The sequence below is a fragment of the Mesitornis unicolor genome, unplaced genomic scaffold, assembly GCF_000695765.1.
Source record: "Mesitornis unicolor isolate BGI_N332 unplaced genomic scaffold, ASM69576v1 scaffold19670, whole genome shotgun sequence".
NCBI classification, from domain to species: domain Eukaryota; kingdom Metazoa; phylum Chordata; class Aves; order Mesitornithiformes; family Mesitornithidae; genus Mesitornis; species Mesitornis unicolor.
The window spans coordinates 1-10,567 of NW_010157809.1; the positions used below are offsets into that span (position 1 = coordinate 1).

Below are 10,567 nucleotides of genomic sequence, written 5' to 3' on the forward strand. Positions count from 1 at the left end.
CCCTGTCTTCCCGCTCAGGGGATTGGGTACCTGCATGAATGTTCTGCTGCCCCAACCCTCCCTTAAAAATAAAAAGCCAAAGCCCTTGATGAGAGCGAATGCGTACAGAAGGATGAACCCTCCCATCACAACCGATAGGGCAGATATAGGCTTTTTCTAGAAAAGTTGTCTGTAGATTAATAGATCATATACTGCAGGACAGCAGCTCGATAAATAGCACAGTCTGCAAACATCAAGAGGGAAGCTGGATCTCAGTCGATTTCTCCCTCCCCCCTCTAATTTCATCCAACATGTTTCATTTTAATTGCAGTCAGCATTTAATTGAAAAATAACATCTAGGAAAGCATGTACTAGTCTCATGCTCAAAAATGCCCAAGATTTTTACAAATCCTTCACCTATTCTCATGTATCTGAGTCATCCATATGACTTATTTTGTGATTTATTTTTCAGGTGGTCACATAAACCCAGCTGTTTCATTAGCCATGTGCGTGACTGGAAGATTAAAATGGACCAAATTACCAATTTACATATTAGCACAACTCCTGGGAGCATTCGTTGGAGCAGCGGCTGTCTTTGGGATTTATTACGGTGAGTAGACCTTAGACATGCTTGCAGGACAAACTAGAGGTCAGGCAGTCTCTAAGGCCCCAATTTTTCAGTGAATGCCAAGCAGGCAGAGGACTCTCTTCACATAGGGCTAACGGCAGGACTGCAACTAAAGCCATAAAGAAGATAGGAAGAAACGTAAAGAGCTTGAAGGAAAAAAAGGCTCAAACATTCCAGGTATCCTACAACTTTTCTGAAACATTAATACTCCAGGAAACGTTCTGAAATTTAGAAAAATTATATATGGGAAATCAGATACTCTGAGATCATGTATTTCTCAGTAAGGATTTTAAATTACTTAATAGCCAGGATATAGGGCTATTCATCTTCCAAGCCAATTAGAAACATTAAAGACCTGATCCAAGTGCCTGTAGGCAAGTATCACTAACATCGTTCATTGAGGCTACAGGATATGAGATCAAGTGCCTCCTGACTAAACTTCAGGTCACCCTAGAGAGGTAGCTCTCAAAGGCAATGAACTCCAGGTAGAGAAATAAAAGGGTCACATATTAAAAGGGAAAAAATACCCAACAAAACAACCCAGTTAGCCCTGTCCTTGAGGCATGTTTCTTTTACGTGATGTGCAACAAAGGGAAAAAACTTAGTAACAGGCTCCCTGACTTGATGAATCCACTCAGTCGGATCAGTTGCTTCAATCACCTACTCCAAAACTCTGCTTCTACTGACCCAGCCCATCTCCTCCAAAGCATCTCTCTTACGGGAATTATGTCTCAAGACTGTGCTGGGTCTAGGTGCAACAGAAAAAATGAAACTGGGAAGGCCCACTCTACATCAGCTATGTGCTCAGTACCAGCAGTAATCATGAATGGGAAAATCTTCAGGAACTGTGGTAACCGGTTTGGGTTTGGTTTATGGGCAGGGGGATAGGGATGAGTCGTTTGTTTTAAGGTTAGTGTTAGAATTTGGAAACTGTGGGATTCCAGAACAGGATTTCCATCTGAATCTAAGTCCTCCTCAAGCCAGCCAGCCAGAAGTAGGGCTGTGGCCAGGATGCAGCAGTACATGCACACAGGTTGAGGGAGGATTCATTGTGTTCTGCCAGTGACAGGGAGCCAAGATAGGGAACTTGGAGCTAGGGTTAGTGTCAGAGATTTCTTCCTGTTATTCAAGAATGCAGAATTTTCTCACATCCCTATCTCTGCTCAAGTACTTTGCCCTCCCCTTGTTCTTATTAATTCCCAAACCTCTTCTGTACTTTTTCCTTCCTGCAACTTGCAGGAGTGTCTTGCACTCATTGAGGTCCAGTGAAAACTCACTGACAGAAAAACAGACACAGGAGCTCAACACCTCCATCTTCCCCACACACAGATATCTGAGCTAGGTGCTTTCCTTTTCAGTGATGTCCCTGAAAGAGTGAGGCAATATATATGCTAGGCTGCTAAACATGAGGCCTTTCTGAAGGTGAACAAAGTAATTCACAGCTAAGAAACTTCTGCTTATCCTTTTTGTTTTCTAATGGTTAAATGCAACAAAATAATCTGAGACTGCAAATGAGAGAGCCTGACCAAAGTAAACAACTGAATACTCTGCATCCATGTCGTGGCCTTAAGCAAAGCTAGAAAAAAACAGGGAGAAGGGGACATAGATTCATCTGCTACCTTCAGGAGAAGTGAACCATCCTCACCACACCTTCTATGGGAGATGGGAAGCAGCTTCTTTAGTCACAACTATCACCTCATCACTGGATCCACTAGTGAATACAGGCATAGCGTTTGTTACTCAAGTCTGTCTATGCAGGTTTTTGGGTGCTTCATCTTAGTGTCCTCCTATTTCTAACATTTCAGGGCTTGCCAAGGCAGCAAATTGTTCCAACACAGAAGTCATACTATACTATTTAAAATACACTTTAAAAGATAAATATACATATATTTACAATATACATAAATCTTTACCATATATATAAAACCACACTAACTTAAATATACTAAGAACTGACGTTCTGGGACTAGCCTCTCCCCTCACATCTTGGATGATGAGCATAGCAGTTGGGTGTAAAGCCCACGCAGAGTGAAAAATTCAAACTCCTTTAGAAGAGGAGGTCTCTCATGAGACTTCGTTCCCAGAAGAAGCCATTGCACAACTGTCAAATGGAATAGCAGTAATTCTGGGTGGCTGGGATTCCACAACTGTACAATCAGGATGTTACGCATTTCTTTCAGGGCATCGTGCCAAATCTAACACCTCTTACAGAATAACGCAACTGTGCTCAGGATCAGAAAATGCTCTGGCACCGAGTTTGGAGCAATGAGCAGGGGCAAAACCAGCCCCATTTGGAAAGCTGTGATACATAAACCAGGTACTTCAAGGCGCAGGAGGAGAGATGAGACAGGAGGGTATGATTAGTACATCACCTCAGATCTGTTAACTATGCTCCCAGAAAAATGATCAGCTTCAATTGAGAATGTGAAGCGCACAGACATATTGAGTGTATTCTAGTCCTAGAAAACCTATTGTTTATGGGGAAGTGCAACCAGGTACTGGCTGTTTTCCACAGATGCCTTCATGGAGTACAGCAATGGAACACTTGAAGTCACAGGACCTAATGCAACAGCACATATCTTTGCTACATATCCAGCTCCGTATCTGTCCCTCATAAATGGATTTGCAGATCAGGTAAGTGCACTTGCTGTCTCGATTCAACAAATTAAACATACCAGAACCAGTACAATCAAGCAGTGAAAAAAACCCACACAGATCTCTAATGGGTATGATGAATCTCACCGTTTCGGTCATACATCAGTGTGTACAATAGCAATGAGAATGCAATGCTGTTTGTGGGGGTTACATTTGAGTCATATTTTATGAGCAAGATAATTTCAAGTTGTTCTTTTCACATACATCATATTAATTGTTGCACTTTGCATGTCTTTAATGAAATATATGTAAGAGGTTTTCCTCAGCATAAATCAATGTCTCTCCATAAGCATCAGCAGAGCTATGTCCATTTACATAAAAATCCAGCCCATTTTGTGGGGATGGATTTTTTACTATTCCTTATTATTCCTTAAGTAACACTTAAGTAACACACCTAGAGCAACTGAGTTTTCTGCTACCATAAGCCGCCCCTCCAACCTCTTTTTGCAACTAGATTTGTATTATTTGTTATTTTTCAAGTTACTAAATCTGAAAAAAAAATAATCTCCACCTTATTTCCAGTCTGTGTCCTCTAATCTCACTTATTCAACAGTGAAAAATGAAGTTTCAGAACTTTTATCTACCTCTGATCAGGTTATCTGTTTTCTTCAGGCATATATGAAATAAATATTGGATAAGTAAGCTATGAAAAACCGGGGATTGCTGGAGCACGGGAATTCCTTACATAAAGGACTTGAAGACTGTGAAATCTGGCTTCAAAAACACCTAAATATTACTTTGAAATTTTGTAAGAAAGACAATTCTGATCTTTGGATTGGTCAACAGACTTTTTCATAAGATCTTTTTACCCATCGATGTTTTAAAACAAACTTAAAAACAGATGAGGTAGAAGCAATTATTAAAAATCCCAAATGTAAACTGCATTAAATCAGTACAGAAATCCAGTGTTTTGACATCCCTGAAACTTTTATGTTTTTCGACTAAGTTAATTATTAGCAAAATTGACATTTACAAAGCATTTGATTTAAGCAGAGCAGACCTTTCATCAAAGTAATTCCAAGAAAATTTGCTTCATCAGCTCAATTAGCATATGCGATACAGAGGTCACGTTACAGTTACATGTGCAACCTTAATTGAGGTAATTCCTAATTTTTTAGCTGCTCAGTTTTGACTTTGCAGACTTCACTTTTTTTTTTCCCTTGCAGTATGCAATACCTGGATAAAGAGGTGCGTGTTTAGTCTAATTTATCAATGTAGGCTTCAGTCACATAAAACACTTTCATATCAATGTAACTGATTGAAAACACTTTCATATCAATGTAACTGATTGAAAACACTTTCATATCAATGTAACTGATTGGACTGGCATAGCAGAACTACCAAAAATCAAGTAAATGGAACTATGAAGTTGAAAGGAAAAAATCTGGAATCAAAACATAAGACCTTGCACAGAAGATACCTTTTGAATCCTCGATTCTTTCCACACCAGGTTGTTGCAGACTCTTTTTTTCAAATGTCCTCAGCACATTTCTTGTCTTTTGCAATTCAGCACAGATACCCAAACTTCTCATTATTGTGAAGTAGAGAGGCATTGCGTTCTAAATTTTGCTACTCTGTAGAGTGGGATAAATCTAAATACCAGCTCTAATCCAACACAACCCACAGAGCCGCCATAGCCCCTCTTTTCATTATGGGAAGGAATCTGCACATATTTATCCAATATTCTTTTCTTTGCATTGGCCAGGTGATGTCAACAGCTGTTCTTCTTCTGGCTATATTTGCTATTTTTGACACCAGAAACAACAGCGTACCGAAGGGCCTGGAGCCAATTGCAGTAGGACTTCTTGTAATTGTTCTTACTTGCTCCTTGGGAATGAACAGTGGCTGTGCCATGAACCCGGCCAGGGACCTAGGCCCAAGGCTCTTTACAGCCATTGCAGGATGGGGAATGGAAGTATTCACGTAAGTATGTCTGGATATGAAGTAAAATGCTCTTGACTAAAATTGCTTCCTAGGAAAGCAAGATCCTGATTCAACACGGTACCAGCTTATACTTTATATACATATAGGTAATTCTTTGCATACCACAAGAAGCTATTCATGCACTTTAAGCCAGACATCCTCTAGGAACAGGGCTTTAAAAAGGATTTCCTGGTCCCAGGGCAAATCAAACAAGCATTATCTCTAATATCAATCATTGTTTCAAGCAGACCCTTCCCAAAATATTAGAGATTCATAGAGGTCACTGAAAATATAAGAGTGCTTTCTTTTCTTGTCCTGCAGCTTTCAAGGGAAAAAAAAAACCAACCAGAAATCGTGAGAGGATTAGGTGGGAATATTTGTTAAGTGCTGTAAAAAACACAGACATATCAGATTGATTTAGCCTATTATTACTACTGACTTACTGCAGAAATATCCAGCAATCTAAAAGTCTAACTTCCTGTTTGGGAGCGGAGGAGTGAATGAAAGAAAACTGCCTTCATTTTCCCACATTTTAGTGCAGACCCTCAAATCCCCGTGCACGCATATGCGCACGCATACACATGGTCTTGGCTGGCCAAACGCACAGCTAATCAGCTGCACATCAAATCCGCAGCTCACACATATCCAGTGTAAGAGGCACTCTGGGATATCTAAGTAAGAGTAATCTGTCATCAGGAGGTAGATCTTTTGGCTTATTTTTGTATAGTTTGTTTTTCCAGTTATTTACAAGTAGGAATCCCCCAAAGTACTGTAGAACACTAGAGAGCTGGTTAATAGAGATTTCATTTTAGCTTCTTCACCAAGTACAAATAATCTGTATTTATTGAGTATGACTTCCATATACACAAATAATGTAGACTCTCTCCTTAGTAGAGAGCTGTAGCAAAGCTTTTCTTGTACAAAAAAAGCTAGGCACAACAGAAAAAAATGAGCACACAGACATGTCCTAGGCCAGATCCAAACCTTGGCTGTAACGCAGCTCTGGTGAGCAGCTAGTGTCAAGTCAGCCCAGTTACAGTCTGTGTCCAGGTCAGTGAGTGTTCAAATGCTGCCTATGGAGCAGCCAAGGGCTGCCAGGAAAGGCTCACTTTGGAATCGATCAGATAGAGAAGGATGAGATTATCTACACCCTGGTCCCAGGCAAATCCTCTAAACATTGAGATAATCAGTTCACAGTGGGGAAAACCCTCCTACCCTTCTTTGTGCTTGCAGGTTCAGTAAATTCTGGCTTTATCATATTCGCAGGCAGGGAACTGCAAGCAGAAGGGAGGGGAACTCTTCTACTGGACCATGGAGTTGTTCAAGGGATAGGGCAGCAGTTGAGCAGGGTTTCCTAAGCTTTCTTGTTATTACATTTTGCACAAAGGCACCTGAAGGAGCAGTTTTCCTGAGAATCAAGTCAGGGGACATGGGCAAGGATGCAGCTTCCCTAGCCCATGCAACTGGATTTGTTTTGGTTAAAAACTCCCATTAAAAGCTGTTCGGACCCACTGCAGCTGGAAAGGAGGCATCTTGTCCAGCACCCTATAGAGAACAACATTTCACACACAACAGATGTAGTCAGCACTGTGGCCTGCTCATGCAAACTGCTCCTCAACCCCTTGGGACTTGGATTCACAGATGGCAACTGTCCCTATCATTAGAGACAACTGCTGACTTTAGAGACCGAAATGTTTCTAATGATTTGTCCTAAAGGCATGGAGACAGCCAGGAGTCTTTCTTAAGCACATGCTTAACAGTCTAATAAGCTTAAGAAAAGTTTTGGGAAATGAAGTTTTGTCTGTAGTGAAGAAAACTGTTGGAGCTTTGAGCACAGATACTGAACTCTGGATTTTGACACACGTAACAGAGAGTGAAATGGCAACGAGAATGGGAGAAACGGCTCTGCAGAACACCCTTCGTACCAGCATTTGAAGCCAGCCATAGCCTATTTCACCCCTGGTTTATGATGGTCCTTTCGCACCTTAGCTGAGGCCAGCTCTGGCTGGCGATGGCAGCAGTAAGGACACGGATTTGCCTTGCTCTGCCCAGCGAGGCGGGAGCCGCCGGCGCGGTAACGCTGACACCTCGTGGCCGCCGGCCCCGGGGAGGCCGCGCTGGACCAAACTGTGTTTTAGAAAGGGTTAGGAGGCGCATCTCTTGGCTGCACAGGGATTTGGATGGCAAAGTGGCCTCTGAAACATTTTGCATTCGTGCCAGAGCACAGAACAGTAGCCAGACGACTTTCACACTGTGAATGCCAGACCTACCCTGGCATTTCTTACAGCAGTGTTACCTCACCATGCTGCAACAGTTGGCTTGGTGAGAAATGTACTTGCAAGTCTAAAATGGGCCAAAGTTCCCAGACCATGTAGCTTACATGCTGTAGTTTCCTGGAGATTTTTGCGGTTAACCAAGCTGCCGCTTGTCAGACCTGGGCACTGCCTCCTCCCCTTCACAGCCAGCTCCCTCCTGCTCTGCCCGGCAGCAAAAACACCTGATGACGACAAAGGCGTAGTTGGATATTTCCCTACTAACTTGGCAGCAAAGCTGTGAGCTGGGGTAAAACTAGGATATAAGGGAACTAAGGTTACTTCGGTGAAGCTATCTGTGCTTGTCACAAAGAGATCTTGCTCCTGTGTCAATGGAGGAGGATTGAGTGTCATGGAAACTTGTAACTCAGCCGTGTCCTGATCTCATTTCAGCCTTGGCATCACACTCAGTAAAGACTTTACACCCATCACCTTAGCAAGGGGTGTCTAAAGCACAGTGGACAGCAGCTGCTGCAAATGCAGGCCATGATTTGGAGAAGGTCATGCAGGAGCAAATGAGGCACATGTCAGTTCACGGAACAAGTTGAGAGAGAAACCTGCCAAGAAACACCTTCATTATATGCCCACATACACATGCAGGCACACACAAAGGAATACGTGCAAGTACTTGACATAGATTTTGTTGTGCTGATTATTTCAATAAAACCTTAGCCCATTCTTGTTCCACAAATTCAGGGGCTTAACATCCGTGACTCCACAGTGAACAGATCTATAAACTCAGTAGAACAGTATCAGGAGTTATTTTATATCCTCAGGGCAAAATACGAATAATTCCAAAGGCCAAACAGACGCATCCAAGGCATTTCTGAACAAGGAATATTATCAATAGAGCACTGTGAGATTAGCCCAGCTGTTTTTCTTTTATTCTTGTGTTGTGACTTAACCACAAGTTCACTTCTGCATAAATCTATACAAGTGAGTGCTAAATAATTATCCTTACAGTTTAAATATTCCCCCAGCAGCTTCCTTTAAAGTTCCTCACATAGATTGATTTGTCTCTATGTATTTCTGGGAGGAAAAAAATGTTACTTCTCCATTTTCAATATGCATGAAACTGGGTTTTCACTGCAGACTCACATATTCAATTAACACAGCACGTTATCAAATCAAAACATCTTCCTGCACCAGTACAGTTAAGCAAATCTGTGCTCTGAAACTGGTACTCAGTAATTTACTGTCTGTAAACGTGGATCTCCAGGAAAGGGGGAGCAATTCTACAAGCCCAGGTCTCCTGCGTAAAGAGGTTGTTATTTATTGTTTTATACCATTTGATGGTGGACTTGGTTCTATTAAAATGTTCATAAATCTACACACTTAAAATTCAATCTTAATAATTGTCCAAAGTGAATGTAAACATTTCAATGGGGCCCTTATGCTGGACTTTCTTACTAAACACAGCAATTCTAAAAAAGATTAAGTTTTAGGCATATAAAACTTATAAACTCTTATTTACCTCTAACTGAAAGACCCCGCATTTTAAACACGGAGCTAAGACTCTACATCATGAAATTTGAAACCTGACCGCTCCAGTCAGGTATAATCCACTTTACAGTCACTGTGTTATATTACATTCCTTAAGGCAAATGTACCTACAATCAAGTATAATCTATTATACTTGTCAAGAGGAACACCATATATACTATTGCAGGCCCAAACCTGCAAATCTCCATGCGGATGAGATAACCCATGTTTGCAACATACAATTGCATCAATCATTCCTGAAAACGTATTCATGAGCATCTGTCAACAGCATCAGTTAAGATTGCTGTGCAGTAAGTATGGCCCTGTTCATTTCATTTGAAGTCATTTTCCACAAGGGAGAAATTATCCCCTGCCCCCAAAACAGGTGATAAAGAGGCCCTATTTTCTAAGGTGCAAGTGCAGCACGCAGACCAACATGCCTGGTGGTTGTTGCTTGAGGATTTAAATCAGAACATGGGCAGGACAGACAGGTGTGTCATCCATTTACAGAGCTGAGAGACAAAATAGAAAGGTCTACAGCACAGTGGGTGTCACACCATGTTCACTGCCAAGCAAAAGGTAGGGTGTTCACTAGAGTAACAAATGATGATAATTCTTGTTCTTTTTTTTTTTCCCTTCCAGGGCTGGAAATAATTGGTGGTGGGTCCCTATAGTTGCACCTATGCTGGGAGGTGTACTTGGAGCAATAATCTACATTACTTTTATTGAAATTCATCACTCAGATACTCAGCCAGGAGAAGAAAACGACGTGTATGATAAATATGAACTGACCAATATGGAGTAAGAAGTGAAGAGTTTTTCTCTCTCATTTTGTGGTGCAGTTGTAATGCAAATGATTGTTTGGACCATTTGATAAAACCACCATGCCTCAATTAGAAATTCACATGTCAAAGCAGAAAATCCATATAGGAGACAAGTTCAGAACTGACCTCTTTCCATGAAACATCAGGCTGGTCACATTCAAAACTGGGAGCTTGGGGATGGGATGGGTCAATTGTTGCTCTCTTCATATGGCTTTCAGATCAAGTTATCTCCTAGATGAAATTGCAGTGAAATGATGCATTGACCTGTTAATTCAACACCCATGATCTTAATCATGTTGCCTAATTAACAGAAAATAGATGAAATATTGTTGTGAAACTGCATACATAGGTAGTTAATTGGTTCAGTGCTGAATTAACGTGCAAGAGCATCTCTCACTTCTTACAGTCATTATTTAAGAATGGCTTGTCTGAAAACTAAAAACAATACCCAAATTGCCTAAATGTCAATCGCAGTAGTTTTAGAAAACTTTACTAAATTTATATTCGTGTTTATGGAACACTGACTGAAAAGGAAGGCATCAACTCATCAGTGATGAGGTTTAGTAACTCAGAATATGATCACAAGAGGTAAAAACTGTGTGTTATGAGACCATTACCAAAAAGACAAAGCTGTACTCCTGCACAGGTTCTTCATAGCAATAGTGTTCTGTTATTTTTAAACTATTTACTTAACCTTGATGCTGCTCAATATTAAAAGCCTAACCAGAAATATTAATCTGAACCTCTTCCGCTGTACTTTCTGG

General features: G+C 41.0%; 1 protein-coding gene across 1 annotated transcript; it reads left to right on the forward strand.

Annotated features, from left to right (window-relative positions):
* Positions 1-451: 451 nt before the first annotated feature.
* AQP9 (aquaporin 9) lies at positions 452-9,971 on the forward strand (the record flags this gene model as incomplete). The annotated part of the gene is made up of 4 exons (XM_010181560.1): positions 452-589; positions 3,123-3,241; positions 4,968-5,185; positions 9,622-9,971. Coding segments are annotated over 4 exons (638 nt in total), but the record flags the coding sequence as incomplete, so codon positions are not given.
* Between the last annotated feature and the right edge of the window lie 596 nt (positions 9,972-10,567).